This window comes from Marmota monax, unplaced genomic scaffold (genome assembly GCF_021218885.2).
Source record: "Marmota monax isolate L192 unplaced genomic scaffold, Marmota_monax_Labrador192_F-V1.1 WCK01_AAM20220418_F8-fsc00073, whole genome shotgun sequence".
Lineage (NCBI taxonomy): Eukaryota > Metazoa > Chordata > Mammalia > Rodentia > Sciuridae > Marmota > Marmota monax.
In genome coordinates this window covers 1,177,186-1,194,829 of record NW_026692846.1, presented here as the reverse complement: position 1 = coordinate 1,194,829, position 17,644 = coordinate 1,177,186, and the positions used below count along the sequence as shown (strand labels likewise).

The 17,644-nt window shown below is 52.9% G+C and overlaps 2 protein-coding genes across 5 annotated transcripts; both read right to left on the bottom strand.

The window, feature by feature from the left end:
* Positions 1-170: 170 nt before the first annotated feature.
* On the bottom strand, positions 171-4,925 carry Pycr3 (pyrroline-5-carboxylate reductase 3). The gene is made up of 6 exons (XM_046449015.2): positions 4,770-4,925; positions 3,219-3,283; positions 2,640-2,819; positions 2,247-2,459; positions 1,835-1,927; positions 171-1,675 (listed from the first exon to the last, which is right to left on the bottom strand). The coding sequence occupies exons 1-6, from the start codon at positions 4,861-4,863 to the stop codon at positions 1,493-1,495; spliced, it is 828 nt and encodes a 275-aa protein (XP_046304971.1). The 5' UTR covers positions 4,864-4,925; the 3' UTR covers positions 171-1,492.
* A 687-nt stretch (positions 4,926-5,612) lies between these two features.
* On the bottom strand, positions 5,613-10,160 carry Gfus (GDP-L-fucose synthase). Of its 4 annotated transcripts, none has more exons than XM_046449012.1 (11): positions 10,054-10,160; positions 9,359-9,515; positions 8,914-9,028; positions 7,774-7,902; positions 7,616-7,689; positions 7,308-7,441; positions 7,110-7,174; positions 6,783-6,849; positions 6,562-6,641; positions 6,264-6,363; positions 5,613-5,954 (listed from the first exon to the last, which is right to left on the bottom strand). In XM_046449012.1, exons 2-11 carry the CDS (start codon positions 9,502-9,504, stop codon positions 5,899-5,901), a joined length of 966 nt encoding a protein of 321 aa, XP_046304968.1. In that variant the 5' UTR covers positions 9,505-9,515; positions 10,054-10,160; the 3' UTR covers positions 5,613-5,898. The 4 variants fall into 4 exon arrangements, with proteins under 4 accessions (XP_046304968.1, XP_046304967.1, XP_046304969.1 ...); XM_046449011.2 differs by having other exon boundaries at positions 9,942-10,059; XM_046449013.2 differs by lacking the exons at positions 9,359-9,515; positions 10,054-10,160 and adding an exon at positions 9,516-9,776.
* Positions 10,161-17,644: the final 7,484 nt, after the last annotated feature.

Sequence of the window (17,644 nt, the reverse complement as noted above, 5' to 3'; positions counted from 1 at the left end):
GCAGTGGGTGATCCTGTCTGTACAACCCACATGATAGTGACCTGTAGCTAGAATGGGACCCTCTGCCATCCACACTGCCTACACCTGCTCCTACTCTTGAGGTATGTCTTCAAAAGTTTCAGGCACTTGCAACTTGAATTTCTCAGCCTATAATCAAAGACCAGTTCACCCAGAGCTCTGAGATGTCCTTTATTCCCATTTCACAGATAAGGAAATCAGGCTGGCTCTTCTGACAAGTGAAAGCACCAGGGTCTGGCTAAGCAGTCACTGACCGAGAGCAGCCATCTTCTGGCTGGGAAAGGGGTTTGGTGGGAGGCCCTGGGCAGCAGTCTCGGGGAGAATGAGCGAGACAGTGTAGAGACAGGAGGCATGGCAGAGAATTACACACAGGGATGGAACATCCTGTCCCTGCTGCCTAAGTGCCACTAGCCCCGCTTCATAATATACCTGCCATCACCCAGCTAGCAGATGGCACTGTCAGAGCCACCCAAGCCAGGCATGCAGGTGCTTTTGCCCAGGCTCAAGAGGCGAGGAGTGGAAGCAAGGGAGAGTGCAGCACGCCCGAGTCTGTGTGGCAAGCCAGGCCCAGGAGAGCAGAGGCAGAGGGATGGGTGGTGCCCAGTGTAAGGATCAGAGCTGTATGTTGCTAGGCCAGACCCTCCCCACTCAGTGACCTCAGAGCCCCAGCCCTCAATCTCATGGCCTTGCTCCTCTCCTAGTCCTAGCTTTTCTGACTTGTGGTCCATCTTAAGGGACATACTTCAGAGTCGAATCCTGCAGAGGCCAGTGTAATGATGCCATGGCCACAGGACCTCCAAGACTTCTGACCCAAGAGGCCATCCCAGGGCCTGGCTCCACCTGACTATGTGCCAGGAGCTTAAGGTCCAAAGGAGGGAGAGGGCATCTGGCTGGCGGGGGGGGGGGGTCTCCTCTCCCAGACACTGAGCAGCCTCTCTGACTGCCCACTGCCCAAACACTGAGGTGGACCCAGCAGGCACACAGCCTTCCCAACAGCAGCAGGCCAAGCTCACTGGCTTTAGGGAGGGAAGGTGCATCTTGTGCAGACTCCATGGTCCTGTGCAGGTCCTGGAGCTGTGGTGACAGCACTGGCTGCACTGCTGAGAAATCTGAGGAGGCCAGCGCTCCAGACCACTCCCAGCCACTCTTGTTGCCAGCAGCTCTGCTCCTGGCCTCCAACCACCCCAAAATGCAGGCCCCTAAGAAAGAACATCACCCACTGTGGTGGGCTCATTAGGGGTAAGGTCACCACTATTACAGGTGGGAGATCCCCACAGGAGGGGCTGCACTTATCTCTGCATTTATACCTTGTGTGGGATGGAAAGAGAATTGTGGTCCTTAAGGGAAGGGAAAGGAGGGAACTGGGTGGGGTGGGTCTGGGCAGCAAGGAGGCCAGTGTGCCACAAAGGGCTGTTCTAGGCACTCAGGAGACTCAGGTGGGCAAGGAGCCATGGCCTCCTCTTGAGCTTGGGACCTATTTCCTGCTGAGCTCTTTCGCCCGGCAGGTGGCAGCTTCCACAGCACTCATAGTAGCTGCTCGCAGTCCACCTTGTTCCAAGGCGTGGAGCCCATAGATGGTGGTGCCAGCTGGTGTAAGCACATCTGTCCGTAGTTGGGCCGGGTGCTGTCCCTCCTGCTGCAGCAGCTTGGCTGTCCCCTGGGAAGAAAGACATTAGGGGTGGTCACTCAAGAGAGGTGGGGTAGCTACATGTTTCCCCAACCTTGGCCTGGGATTGCAGGCCTGCTTCCTCCCTGGCCACTGGAGATGGTACAGGTTGGACCTTTCCACCCTTCCCCTGGGAAGACCCTCACTCACCAGCAGGGTCTGGGCAGCAACGCGGTGAGCCAGAGCACTGGGCATACCCATCTTGATGGCGCCTTCAGCCAGGGCCTCAGAGAATGTGCACACCTATAGCAGCGGCATGGTGGAAGGGTAACATCAATGCTGACACTGCCCAGACATAGCTCCCGGCCTTGAGAAGCCTCAGAAGCTTCAGGAACAAGGCCTGGAGCATTACCATGCACGCCCAGAGCCAAGATCATCCCCAAAGGCCACCAAAGCACAAAGTTTGGAGAGGGAGAAGGGCTAATGGGAGGTTTGGAGCCAGTACTTGAGGCCCCAAGGCTAGACTCCTGAGGGCACAGGTATCATGTGAAACTGGGAGGGCCTCTTTTGGCTGAGGGCTTACCTGCTGGGGGGGGGGGGGTATGGGCAACTCAATACTCACAAAGGCTACACCACTGCCACTGAGGCCAGTGTGGATGTCCACATAAGCCTCAGGCACCTCCTCACACTGCCCACAGGCTTCCAGCAGATTTCGCAGGAGCTTGGCCTCCTCGCTCCCAGCATGGTGACCCCGTGCCATCACCATGGCCCCCTCCTGGACTATGCAGGGCAGATTGGGTGAGACTCGTAGCACTCGTGTGTTCGGGGGCAGCAGCTGGTCAGAGAGAGGTCAGAATCAGGCAGCCTGCAGGACAGGGCCCTGCCAGGCAATGTCTCAGGCAACTGTAGGCTCCAGTCCCCATGTCCCAGGCAGTGTCAAGAGGCTGTCTGCTCCTCCAGTCCGACCAGCACAGCCGAGGCTGTGGTCAAGGCCTCACCCACAAGTGTTGCTCACCTCCTCCAGGGTGCTCAGGGAGACCCCGGCAGCCACAGACACCAAGACATGCTCAGCAGTGACCACAGGAGCCACCTCTTTCAGGACAGCTGGCAGGACTTGGGGCTTGGTGGCAAAGATGACCAGCGAGCAACTCTGCAGCACTTCCTGGTTAGAGTGAGTGGTCTGGCAACCCAGAGCCTGCAGAGGGACACCAGGACCAGAGCTGCATGAGCGGGCACTCTACCACACCACAAGCTGCCCTGCATCCCATGAGTCCTCTCAGGCCTCTTTCACTTTAAGAATCTGCATTAGCCCTGCTCTCAATAGCCAAGACCACCCAACTGGCCCTGTTCTTCACAGACCCCCAAGCCTGCACCTTCCTGACCCCTCCATCCCAATGAATGCCCATGCCCAGCCCTGCCTACCCCAATAGAGCACGAATGTGTTCAACTTGTACCTGCGCCTCCCTCTACAACCTTGACTTTCCTCTTGGCCTTTGACCTCCCTTTCCCCAGCCACCCAGACAGTCTTAATAAGCTACACTTTCCTGAACCTAATGACTGTCTCAGGAGGACAAGTCGTCTGGGCCCTGCTCACCCGGAAGTGGCAGAGATTCCTGTCTGTTGGTGCACTGGCCAGCACCTGCTTAGCTTCCACTTTGCCTAGAGAGAAAGGCAGAGGTGGAGGCCACTGATGAGGAGGAGATGGAATGGCCTGGCAACCCGAAGTCAGGCTATCAAACCCACCTGATTCAACTCGGCAGTCACTGTCACCTGCCTGCTGCTGGACACAGGGGCCAGGAGTTTGTCTGGTCCTGTGAGGACACAGATGCTAGGGGCCCCAGCCTCCAGGGAAAGGATGGCTGCCTGGAGCACTTAGGTTGTTGGCCAAGGGACAGAACCCCAGAGGGAGCACCAGGTCTAGGGATGGGGTGGAGGAGTGGGTATGAAGCAGCTAACAGAAGGTTCAGCAGCAGCTGGGCTTCCTTGAAGGAAAGGAGTGTGCTAGGATGTCCTAGAGGAAGCTAAATGACCATTTGGTGGAAACTGTCTGCTTTTGTAGGATATAGGGATGAGAAAACTGAGCCAGATTTCTGTAAGGTGGAACAGGAAGACAGAAATGCACACCATGGCCCCTGGATGCAGGTGAACCATCAGGTTTTGCCTGAGACTGTGGTAAACTATTTTCTGATTGATTGTGACCTGTCTGGACTTTGAAGTATGGCTGAAGGCAGAGAGCCAAAGGTCACCAGATCCCTATCTGTAACTTACATGCAAAGGTTTCTAAATGCTGTGCAGTATAGGATTAGGGTGGCAGTAATGCCCCTACTATATACTATTGAGCCCAGCTGGGATGATATCCCTGGCCCAGAAGACACTGGTGTTGTCTAAAGACCAGCTGTCACAACTCAAAGGTAACTAGCATCTAGGGAGAAGAGGCCCAGAAGGCTACATGCCCTTGGATACACAGGAGAAATTATCTGGTCTAAATGTCCACAGTGCTGTCCACTATTGGATGTGGAGCCTGCACACAAATAGAAAAAAGAATTAGAAGCTCAGGAAGGCTACCTGGACCTAGGCCATGAGTCCAGGAAGCTGGCCATAGATGCCAGGGTAAGTCAACACTGTCCAGGAGAAATATGGTTCGAACCAAATGTGTAACTATAAATTCCCTAGCAGCCACTTAAAGACAATAAGAAACAGGTGAAGTTAATTGTATTCTTTACACCCAAAGTATACAAAGTCAAAGTCACAGCTGTACTGAGAAAAAAAAAAAAAAAAGCCTAAGGCGTGTTACTTTTTCTAACTCTTCCCAAGCCAGAATGTTCTTTATTCTGCTCATCCACACTCGCATCCAGAGGCTGGTTTCACACATGGCTCACGGCCAGGTCGGGCAGCAGCTCTGGCGGCCCACAGTAGGAAGCCAAGTCTAGAGGAGAGGGTGGGCACCACGCCTAGCACAGCCACAGCTGGTGGAAAGAGGGCTCAGCCAGCCCGGAGATCTTGGGGGCGTGGGGACCGTGGAAGCACCGGGAGCTTGCTGCCCAGGAGCCCTGCAGTTCACAGCACCCACCCGGGCGCGCCCCTCCCACCCAGCCAGGCGACCTGTTCCCACAAAGGACCCCCCAACCAGGCACAGCCACCCCACCTGCTCGGATGAGGCCTTGCGCAATGGCTTCCGCCATGCGGCCCGCACCCACGAAGCCCACGCGCAGCCGGGCTGGCACCGCCGCAGCCTCCATCGCGTCCGGGGTCACTACTTGCGAGGTTGCGGCGGTAGACCCCGCCCCTCGCTGCTCATTGGCTGCAGGAGCTACGGGGCTCCTCCTGGCCTTTTGCGGGGAAGTCGGTGGGCGGGGCGTACCAGCACACCGGTCAGTGCTGACGGTAATAGGGAGCTGTGGTGGGTTCTGGACCCAGCTAGGGGCCAGACCTTGTTTTTCACTGACTGCATGTCTGTCCACTGAAAATGCGATGGCCCATGATACTCAACCCTCTGGTGGCTGGAGCTGACCTATCAAAAAACAGTGCAGCCTCCCCCAAACCCCTGCCGCGCAACCAGCTGCTGCAGAGGGCTATGAGATGAAGGGCCAGGCCTGGCTCAGGTCTTCTAGAGTCTCAGAGAAGTCCGTGCTACCCAATCACCAGCCCCAGGTCCTCCTCACAATATCAGACAGCCCGCTGAGCTCCAAATCCACACCCTGCATCTTTCCTGAAGGTCCTCAGGGTTCAGATGAGCAGGCCCCAGGCAGCTGCTCACCCAGGCCTAAAAGGGCTAGGCTTCACTAAGATCCAACTGGACTACGGAGACACTCCCTGTCTGCACCTCAGCCCATCAACAGCCTGTTCTGCCTGCTGCTTCCTGCTCCTCAGAATCAGTTCTCAGGGGCTGATGACCCCAAGGGAAGAATGGGCCCCAGGACTGGCCAGTCTGGGAGACAGTCAGTGTTGGGTGTGGGGAATGGCTGAGCACAGAGCTGCCGAAAACAGGTCTCTGGAAACGTACTTTATTGGCTCCCAGACAAAGCACTGAGTGCACTGAGGCCCAGAGTGCACTGAGGCCAGGGCGGTGGGGGGTGAGGTGCTGGGCCGGGCCGGGCCTTGATTTCCCTGAGGATGAGCACAAATGGGTCCCCACTGGACAACTGCCTGGAACCCCTGGCAGAGGCAGTGGGACGTGGCCCCGGGTTGCTGAGCAGCGTCCTTGGTTCCTGGCAAGGTCTGAAGGTGGTGGGCACTGGGCTTTGCCAGCTGAGTGCCTGCACGTCTGCACAGCTTTACTTCCGAGCCTGCTCATAGTTGTCAGTGAACCAGGCACAGGTCTCCTTTACAGCTGCAGGTGGACAAGTGAGGGCTGGTGAGCAGGTGAGGGCCAAGACCACAGTGACCTACAGGACCCAGGGAGGGTACAGGTCCCAGGGACACAGGGAAGTCACTTCCTCCAAGCTGCAACGCCCTGATTCCCAGGTGACCAGGCCTGGTGACCAAATCTGCAGAGCACCCCACCTCCACATCACAGTAGGAAAGCAGAAGCCACAGCAAGGAGCAAAAGGGAGGAGCAGTGGAGGAGGGTCCAAAGCCAAGGAGGGGCCGGGGGATAGGAGGTTGCCAAGGGGAGGACACTGGAGGGGGAGGGGCTCACCCTGCTTGAAAGGTGTGAACCGGAAGTCAGGTAGGTAGCCCCGAAGCTTGGTGTTGCTGGCTGTCTTCTTAAACTGCCCGTCTGACTTGGTTGTATCATACTAGGCACCTTGGTCAAGGCCACAGCAGAAGGTACACCCCCCCTCCTCGCTACCTTAAACCTGCCTTTCCTGGGGAGGGAGCCTGGCCAAGACAGACCCCCCTCCAGCTGCCAGGGCAAGTACCACCAGGCAACAAAATGGTGTTAGGCTGAGTGTCCCACCTGGGCTTCAGTTCCTCTAGAGTGCCCCAAAGGATACGGTGACTTCCCCGTGGAAGCCCATGGCCTCCATCACAGCCTCAGCTGCCTCCTTGATGGAGACCTCCTCTTCCTCGCCCACTGTGGGAGCAATGGGCAGTGGCCTATTAGGCTTCCTACCAGCCTCCCGTGGGTATTCTGCCCCCACTCCTCTGCCAGCCCTCAAAGACAAACTGGGTCTTGTCCCACTGTAGGAATGGGTGTGGGGGCTGTGGTGCCAACCTGAGAGGATGATGGGCTCCACCTCACTGTACTCCCGTAGGACCCAGATGAAGAGCCGGGCCAAGTCCTGGAGGTCAGGCAGGCAGGCAGGTCAGAGCCCACAGTGACAGTCAGATGAGGGAGCCAGGGGGCCACACTGCTATCTCTGCTCACTGGGGGCACAGCCATGGCTCACCCAGGAGGGTATGGGGTTCCTCCTCCAGGCAGCCCTTTCTCTTTCTGAGCTCACAGCTGGACCAGGGACTCCCAGGCACCCCCAGGGACTCTACCCAGACCCCCTCATGCCACTGCCTCCCCATCAACCCAGCAGGCCAGCCTTATACACACCAGCGAGTAGATGAACTGCCTCCGTGGCTTCCCTGTACCCCACACTGTCAGGGCAGAGCCACTGCCTGCAGATTAGGGGCAAGAGCAATTGTCAGTAGCACTCCAGCTGCCATGAGCTGTCTAGATGGGAGCCCAGGGACCCCGTCAGGCCAGAACCCTGGGAACCCTGGATGGCACGGGCTGGGCAGCCGCACTCACTCTTCGCCAGGTGCACCTTGTGGATAAGGCCGGGCAGCACATGGCCGTCTTCGATGTTGAAGTTGTCGTGGGGCCCAAAGACGTTGGTGGGGATGACCGCGGTGAATGTGCAGCCATGCTGCTGAAAGTAGGCCCTGCAGAGGCCCAGGGTCTCCTGCCTCATCCCAGGACACAGACCCCACCCACAGCTGGTCTCTCACAGATGTAAACACCAGACTCAAGAAGGCAGCCACCCAGCTAGCCCCACCACCAGAGCTTAAGCCCTCCCCCACTCCTGGTTAGGCCTGGCCAAGACAGCAGAGGAGGACCTGTTCTGCACGTCAATCATCCTCTTGGCGTAGGAGTACCCAAAATTGCTGTTGTGGGGTGGCCCATTGTGGATCTATGGGAGCAAAAGATGCACTGAGGCTCCCACTTCCAGGTTCCACCCACAGACCAAGTCCTACCCCACATAGGCCCCCCTCACCATGGTCTCATCAATAGGGTAGGTGGTCTTGTCAGGGAAGATACAGGTGGACAGGCAGGAGACCACCTTGCAGACGCCCACCTCGAAGGCAGAATGCAGGACATTGTCGTTGATGTGCACATTCCTCCTCTGCAGGGTGGAGCAGGGCAGGTCAGGCTGCCCAGGCAGGAACCCAGCCCCTTTCCACTCCTCCAGAGACAGAGGTGGGGACATACTCTGGCCCCTCAGACATAGGCAGTACCTGTGCCTGTTCGTCCTAACTCCTCCTGGGACAAGACAAAGCCTCTCAGCACTGACCTTACTGAAGCCACTATCCCTATCATAGCCACATAGGGTCTGGTTCTGTTCTGCCTGCCTGGGGTTGCTGAAGGCAGGGCAGGTCACAGAAGAAGGGACAGGAGCTCAGGGGCCTAACCTAGCCCTGGGTGGGAAGCTCCCACTACACAGAAGTGGCCCCTCCCCTGCCCACCCCAGGGGAGCTCACACCCAGGTCTCCTTCCCTGTGGCCTACCCTGATCCCCCATGAGTCCCAGTTCCCTTTCCTAAATTGACATGAGATGGCCATGGCATTTGGCCAGGCCTCAGAACAGGGAAGAGGCTGGTGGCCAGGCAACTTATGGGGGAGGCTGAGATAGACAAGGAGGGCCATGGGTGACAGTGACTCTGGGCAGAGTCTTGCGGAAGCTTCTGATCCCAGTGCTGGCACAGGCCAGTCAGGCCAAGGCTGCTGCCCAGAGGCAGGAGGCCAACCAGTAGGGGTACAGCCCTTACATTATACCCCCTATTCCCAGGGCACAGACATCCTTGCACCTCATCGAGCACAGTGGGCCTGGCTCAGGAAACAGGAACCAGCCTCAAGCCACGTAGAATGACAGCTTCTTTCAAATCCCCAACCCTTTTTGCAGGTTGACTTTTTACTGATCTAAATGCCCCCAGACCCACCTACATGGCCTTCTGCCTGCAGCACGAATGTGTGTCACTGGGAGTCCCTCAGGGGCTGCCCCCATCAGGCTGTGCCAAGCCCCCATCCTCAGGGACTCCATGAGGTAGGAAGAGGAACCTGAGAGTGGGAGATCCGCTAGAAAGTTCTCAGAACCTGGGCTCCTGTCTTCCAGTGCTTGCTGTCTCCCCCCAACTTACCCAGAAGTCCAAATTGTATTTGATATTCCGGAACAGGCCCCCTACCATTGCAGCAAGGTGGATGACATGAGTGGGCTGGACCCTCTGGAACAGGGCTTGGGTCTGTGCTGTGTCCCTGGAGGAAGCCGGGTTGTCAGGGGCCCCGTGGAGGGCCCTGTATTGGGGAATGGGGGCTAGTACTAAGTGGGACCATTGCAGAAGGGGCAGCCAAAAGCACAAGTGGTGGAGTTCAGTGGGTAGCTGTGAAGGAATGGCTTGCGGAGAGGAATGGGAGGATGCCTGCCCAGAGCAGCACACCTAGGCCAGGCCAGACACCTGGCAGGGAGGGCCCAGACTGTGGCTGGGGCCAAGCTGGGGGTGGGGGTCAGCAGATGTGACTCCAGGCTCTTCTGTCTGGAGAGGGCATGGGGAGGAGGGGAATGCTTCTGGGATGGTCTCCACTCACGTGAGATCAGCATCTTTGGAGGAGACAAACACCCATTCCTCTCCAGGAAGGCCAGCCCCATCTTCCACCACCTTCTGGATGGCTCTGCCCACCAGTCCAGAGCCCCCTGTCACTAGGATCCGCATGGACCTCTGGGGGTCACCCATGGTGGCTGTACCTGGAGGGCCAAATTGGTGTGAGGCCAAGGCCATCCGGTTCCAATCCTTCCATGCTGCATCCCCGGGGGCAACGGTCACAGGGGCAGACCCCGCGAGGCGACACAGGCCACAGGCAGTCAGACAGACCCTGCTGGACTGAATCACACCACCTCCCAGTCCTGTTTCCCGCGGCCCTGCCTAGGGCTCCACAGCGGAACCAGAGCAGCTGGAGGCAGAAAACCTTGGCGCCGAGGCTCCAGGAGCAAATCGTGGGGGCTACTCTCAGCCAAAGCCCACAAGCCACAGACAGGCAAGGGGCAGTATGGTGTTTGCAGCCCCGTGTCCACCCACGCCTGGCTGGTCCCTGGAGGCCCTCGCGAGCCAGATTCTTCCCTGCAGGCCGCGGGCTGGAGGAACCCGGCGCGCCGCCACCTGGAGGACCCAACCTGGGAGCTGGAAATCGGCTCCGGCCGCAGGGCCCCCACGACCACTCTGACGGGAGGGGCCCCGCTGGACACCTGGCGGTCCCCACCCGGCTTGCGGCCCGCGCCGTCTCACCCGCGCCCGGCCCCCAGCGCTGGCAGCTTGCGGCGCGGTCAGCGGCGGCGCGGCCGGTGGGGCGGGCGGCCCGCGGCACTCTGGGAGCCGAGTCGCGGCTGCGCCGGCGCCGCTCGGGCGCTTCCGGGAAACGCGCAGGGCCGCGCGCCGCGCGAGAGTCCGAGCCCCGGGCGCGCCCGCCAGGTTCCAGCTGGGGACTGGCGAGGGCTGCGCGCCCGGCGCCCCCGCGCGCAGCGTGACCCTGGCAGAGTCCGGCCGCCCCGAGCCGCGCCGCTTGTGGCGCGCGGGGCCGGGGCCTTGGGCCTTGGGCCAGGCGCATGGGGACGCGCAGGCCTCGGTCGCCCTCCCCGCCGCGAGGCCCCGCACCTCGGTGTCTGCCTGCTCCCTCTTCCCGGTGTGGCCGCTCCCGGGAGCCCCTAGTTGTCTGTGAAAGGACAGGGCGCAGACTGCCCCGCTGCACCCACGGGGACGGGGGACGCCGCGGCAGGGACGACCCGCCGGGAGCAGTGTGCCCTTCGCTGCGGGCCTCGTGACTGCTCCGTAGATTCCGCGGTCCTGCTCCTTTCGCGCGGACCGTTCCGATCGCCCGTTTTGCGAATGGCCCGGCATCTTCGCACGACTGCGCCGCAGCCTTCACTGTGCCACAGCACCGCCCTACCTGGGGTGCTGGTGACCCGCCTTGGCGCAGCTCGAGGGCCCGGGCAGGAGCTCACAGGGGGCTCGCATCCTATCAGAGTACAAGGCTTTAAAAGCAACCGGTCCACCAACCGGTAAATAAACTGCACCCTGCCCTCCTACCTGACGTCTTATTGTGAAAGTGTGTTTCCTAACGACAAAACCCTCAAATATCCATAAAGGGATGAGGTCTTCATGTTGATACCGCTGGCGATGAAAATCAGGACCGAGTTCTGCTTCCTCAGATGTTGAAGTTTGAAATCAGAGAATCTTCGAGGCAAGCATAGAAAGCTAGTTTTATTTGAATAATAATAGACTTTTCCCGTGAAGGAGAAGGGGGCTATGGACATTTTAGGCTTTCTTTGTTCTCCTGCCCTCTTCCCCCTTATCTCTGTCCTTCCTGGTTATGTGATGAGAAGCAGATGCCAGGCAAAGGGCCCTACGGAGTAATCCAGGCAGGTCGCAGCCCAGGAGGCATTAATTAACACACATATAACTCCTTGCAGCGAGGGACAAGTTACCTTAGCCACAGGTTGGAGCAGGAGTAGGTTACCTTGCTAAGGGCTCTGGAGGCATTAACATTTCAATCCTCCACGGGTGCCTTCAACTTCCCAGACCCAAAGACTCCATCTTTACACCCGGAATCCCATACCTATCTACACTGACTGCCTTCAGTACAACTGAAGGCCCACAGAGCATCAGCAATGGTAGAGTTTTCTTTGCAGTGCACATGTCAGGGTGTTCTGGTGAGAGTTTGGCAGTGCTGGTTAATACAGACGTCAGTTGAGGGCCTCACAAGCCTTCAAGCAAGCACACTGGCTGGGGAGTGGGGACTCCAGGGACAGCTGTCAGCCTTGTACATGGAAGTGGAGGACTTGTCCTCTGGGAAAATGAAGCAGTCTCTAAAAAAGCCTCCTACATAATTGGAAGAAAATAAAGACATCATGATTTGTCTCCATTCCAGAAAATTTTAGCGTTTTACTCTATATTTCAGTAAAATTACTAATTGTTATTATAATGAAAAGTCACATAGTTTGTATTCTGAACAAGACAATAATTAGTTTTTTATTGTTGCTTTTTCTTTCTGGTACTGGGGATTGAACCTAGGGGTGCTCTACTACTGACCTACATCCTTAGCCTTTTTTATTTATCGTTTTGAGACAGTGTTAGAAATACTAGGGTGTTTCAAGGAATCAAAGGCATGCTCCAAAGTAGCTCAGGAAGGCAAAGAGAAAACCTTACTTCTGCAGAGTGTGCTGTAAGCAAGCACACTGGGTGGGGGGAGCTTCTCATTTTGTTCCTAATAGAGCACTGCCCCTTGCTCTGATAGGAGGAGGACAGGAGGAGCTGGAGTTACAATCTATGCATTTGCTAATTTTAAATTTGGGGAGGGCAAGGGGAAGGGCTGTAGTTACAATAGCTAGGATTGGGTCATACATCCCAATGAAGGCTAAATACTATATTCTGAAAATGGACCACTGGACTTTCCATTTCTTAAAACAGGTTCTCCCTAGGTTGCCCAGGTTGGACTAAAACGTGCAATCCTCCTGCATCAGCCTCCTAAATTGCTGGGATTACATGCATGCACCTCTGTGCCAAGCTAGACAGTCTTTCTTAACTCATTGTACTTCTTTTTTCTTTATTTTAAAAATTTGGTTCAGTTTGTAGAATTTTGCTCTATCAAGGCAGTAGCATTTGAAAGTGTCAATAAAATCCAAAAAAAGTACTTCAATTTCGAAATGAGCTGTTGATTTATATATATCATATCCCCAGATTGTAACAGATCATATATGATAATTTTTCAGGATTGCAGAAGCTATACTAAACATTTCAATTCCAATTAAAATCACCACCTCCGGGCTGGGATTGTGGCTCAGCGTTAAGAGCACTTGCCTAGCATGGGTGGGACCCAGGTTCGATCCGCAGCACCACATAAAATAAAGGCATTGTGTTGTGTCCATCTACACCTAAAAAATAAATATTTAAAAATAAATAAATAAAATCACCACATCGATGGAGTGCTCTTCACCACCTGTCTGTTGGGCTGCTATAACAAATACCATAAACTGGCTGGCTTAAAGCAACAGAAATTTCTCACAGTTCTGGAGGTTGGCAAGTCCAAGAACAAGGTGCCAGTAGATTCGATGCCTGGGGAGGGCCCACTTCTGGGTTCATAGATACCACCTTCTCACTGTGTCCTCATATAGTGAAAGGGACTGTGAGGTCACCCTCAACACACACACACTCTCTCTCTTCTTTCTTTTTAAATCCTTTAAAGAAAGAGATTCCTATGTTGCCCAGACTGGTCTCAAATACTTAGTCTCCCAAATAGTTGGGGCCACAGGGCGACACCAGCCTGCCCAGTTTCTCAGACCTCTGTTATAGGGACACTACTCTCATTCATAAGGGCAGAGCCAAAGACCCCACCTCCCTCTGTCACCTTGGGGTTAGGAATTCTGTATAGAAATAAAGGACACAAACATTCAGACCAGGCACTATCTCTTATAGCAATATATGATCACTTTGATGCAGAAAAGGCAAACTGCAACACATGGTCAGGAGAACATTCAAGAAGCTAGAAAAAGAGGAAACCCCCTAACCTGATGAAAAGCCCTCACTGAATATTATACCTAATGGTGGAAGACCAAAGCTTCCCCTTAAGATTGGGAATAAGGATCCCATTTTCCCTGAATCTATTCACACTGTTCTAGAAGTTCTAGCCAGAGAAACTTGGCAAGAAAAAGCATTCAAAAGCCTCCAAATTGGAAAGGAACAGGTAGAGCCATCTCTTCACAGTGACATAGGACATGTAGAAAATTCCAGGATACACAGAGATTGTCACAGCTAAACAACAAATTCATCACAGTGGCAGGGTACAAGATAATACACCAAAATCAATTTATTCCTATACTACAAGGAAAAATCTTAAAAAAAAAAGGAAATTAAGAAAACAATCAATTTACAATAGCATCAAAAGCAGTAACTTTAACCAAGGAGGTGCAATTTTTGTACACCGAAAACTATAAACACTGTTGAAAGAAATTTAAATGGAAAGCTATTCTGTGTCCATGGACTTCAGGACTTCACATTGCTCAGTGGAATGGCATGACGGGATGGACGTTTCTCCCAGATGCCTGGCACAAGGCTCCCAGATCCCTTAAAGTGTCCCTATGGCCAGGAGCATAGCTGGTTACTAAGGTCCCCTTTAGATCACACCTGAGTTTGTGCTAATGAGGCAACATAGGACAAGCTGAGGGCCATCGGATAGCCCAAGACGAGTGTGCTATTAGAAGTCTGTGACTTTCAGCACCACCCATGGACCTCCAGGGAGCTGTTGGCATGGGACTGGAAGTGAAGCTGTATAAAAACTCTTCAAGAGGGCTGGGGTTGGGCTGGGTTGTGGCTCAGTGGTAAAGCGCTTGGCTCACACATGTGAGGTACTGGTTTTTTGATCCTCAGCACCACAATAAATAAATAAAGATATGTGTCCATCTACAACTAAAAAACATTTTTAAAGGGGGTGGGGCTGGGGATGTGGCTCAAGTGGTAGTGCACTCGCCTGGCATGCATGAGGCACTGGGTTCAATCCTGAGCACCACATAAAAATAAAATTGTCAGAACCCGCTGACAATCTGTAATCCTGGTACAGCAGAGATGCTTAAGAAAGACACATGCACACACACGCATTCAGTAGAAAATGAGCACCGTCTTTACTTTTTTCTCTCCTTCTTTTATACAGCATTGTTAATTAAAACCAGGGAAAAGAAAAAACATCCTTTCGGCAGCTTGATCCTTACAAGCATGGATAAACCTTCTCAGGAAAACTTTGTTTATGGTCACAGGGCTCCGTATTTCTTATCAATTAACTTGTGATCAGTTATTCCCAGGCAAACACACACACACACACATATATATATAAATTTTACACTCGGCAGAACATTCTTTTATCTTCTTAAGACAGCAACAAGGACACAGTTCAAAGAGTTCATACTTTCTCTCTTTTTTTAATATTTATTTTTTAGTTATCGGCGGACACGCTTGAGCCACATCCCTAGCCCAAGTTCATACTTTCTCACAGAACTCCTTGTTTTGCTAAGCACAGCAAAACTTAACTGTTTGTGTGCGTGAGCACACAGTTCCCCCTTAAATAACAATGACGGCGATTGTGCCTGTCTTAGGTTGTGAACCATACTGCAACATTCTTACCCGTCATGGAGGACTTCCATTGATGGAAAATGAAAGCCTCTGTCTTAGGTTGATATGTGCAGTGATTCATCTTACCCGTCACTGGCAACAATCATCCAAACTGTCAGGGGGCGTATGAAGTCACCACAGGAGGACGAGGTAAGAGACAAGTGATCATACAACGACCATTGACACAAACAAGTATAGACATGCCAAGTATCAAAATCACACATATCATTAATTCTTTTAACCAGGAAATATTAGGAAGCCAAGATGTTAACCATGACAATAAGTCTTCATTCCCTTCATATTGTCTGACATTACCAATCATTTCTTTCAAATGATGAATTTCTGTGTCAATAGGAGCACTGTTATCTGTCAGATTAAAGCAGCACATATTTTTTACTTGAATACATTTTTGTGGTGTAACAATAGTAAATAATCTATAGCAGCTCTATTATCCAAATCTCCTTGTCGTAAAACCTGCTGTTCTTCATTCAACAGCCTAGAGCAGTAGATGTACGATTAATGTTCTTTGCCATTACACATGCCAATTTCATACTGTCTTATAAGCTCCTGCTGCCAACCCAGGGATCCCCACAGGGAAAAAGTCAATGCATCAAATTCTGCTTTAGATAATAAGTTTATATTGTCCTCACAGTCCGATGTTAGTGTAGCCATTCTTCATAAGCGATGAGAAGGAGTTCAGGAAGCAAATCACCAATGGAGGGAAGGAAAACTGTGAGACGACTAAGCCAGCAACGTGTTCCATGAGTCATATTTGCCGGTATGTAGTTGAATGTATAAGTTCCACAGGAAAAAAACCAGCCTCTTGGAAGTGGCACATGTCCATAACTTGAAGGAACCGCAAAGGAATTATTACATGCAAAGGAAGGTCCCATAGATCTACATTTAGTTGCACAATTGTGAAGCTCAGCGCAGGTGTCATTATCTGTCACAATAACAGTAGTGGTTGTAACTTGAACTGCATTGCGGGGTAGGAGATAAGAAGGGGTGCCCCAATTAGAATAATCAGCATAAGTAATAGTTTTATCAAAATTGGAGAAAAAGGTCATATTTTTTATTTCTTCTGCTGGATGACAGTCAGGTAGTAAACAGGAACCCAATACTGCTCCCAGATGGACATCTTGTTTTAGGCAGATATTATCAGTCCCTGCCCATTGAGCCAATCTCAGCCATACATTGGTGTGATTGAAAGAGGCAACTTCCATAGCTCTGAAAAGGAGAAAAAAGGTTAGGGACAGCGTCTATAAAATATAAAACAAACCAAAGAGATAAGAGCATTCATGATGTCGTTTTAGAAGAGTCAAACGTATCAAACGAGAAGGAATGCATCGAGGTCCAGGGTCATTTTGCGGAAAAACACAGGCAGCTCCTTTTCCCCACGTTAATGCAGGATCAGGACCCATCCATTGTCCTGTTAAAACATCTTTCCACCTTACAAGTGGATGGGCTGTTTGTCCCTTAGCATGCCATAAGCGATCTGCAGCTGTCAGTTTTGTAGCTGGGTCTAAGTTAAAAAATTTAAAATAAATAATACATGTGCTAGACGAGAGCGGGGACTGCCGTAAAATAAAGATATTTAAAAAATAAAAAAGGAGGGCTGGTATTGTGGCTCGGTGGTGAAGCGCTTGTCTAGCATGTGTGAGCACTGGGTTCAATTCTCAGCACTGCATATAAACAAATAAATAAAATAAAGGTCCATCAGCTATACACACACACACTCTTCAATAAGGAACACGTGATCTTCTACATTGCTGAACACATCGAGGTGCTTGGGAGGGTGGATCCCTGGAGAGGGCATGGAACGACTTGCACCCCCAGCCCCACCCCCATCCTGTCCTATGCATCTCTTCAATTCAGTTGTTCTTGAGTTGTATCCTTTACAATGAACTGGTAAATGTCAGTAAAATGCCTTCCTGAAAGTGTTAGTCAGCTTCCCATTACTATAATAAATGCCTGAGACAGTCAATTTGAAAAGAGAAAAGGTCTGGTTTGCTTCACATTTTCAAGAGTCCAGTCCATGACCAGTTGATCTTCTTGCTTTTGGCCTGTGATGAAGCCACAGGTCGTGGAAAGAGCATGCAGAGGAACAATTGCTGGCATCATGGCAGCTAGGAAGCAAAGAGAGAAACAGGAAGTGGTAGGCATCCCAATATCCCCTTCAAGACATGCCCGATGGCCTCCCTTCCTTTCACCAGGACCCACCTCCCAATAGGGCCAGACACTGGGGACCCACCCACCCTTTAAGACCTGGGCCTTTGAAGACACTGATCCCAGCCATGAGCACCGCATTCTGAGAGCCATTCCAGTACAGTGCCCATGTTGTAGAAGGGGTCACAGGGTCCCCAAGGGCTGCAGTTGCACCCGGTGAGACTGACGCCTTGGCCTGTGGGGTTGCACTAGCACCGGTGGTGTCGGAAGGGACTGGCATCATTGGACACACAGCTGGTATGCACTGAGCAGTGGGTGGTGTGGGGACAAATCCCACACGTTTGGTGTCAGAAGTGTTGTGAGGGCTGGTGTCGTGACTCAGTGGCAGAGCGATTGCCTCGCACATGTGAGGCACTGGGTTCTATCCTCTGGACCACATAAAAATATATAAACAAAATAAAGATATTGTGACAATCTGTAACTAAAAAAAATATGCCAATCAGGAGAAGGAAATAAGTAAAATTAAAAAATAACAACATTACTCACTAACAAGACT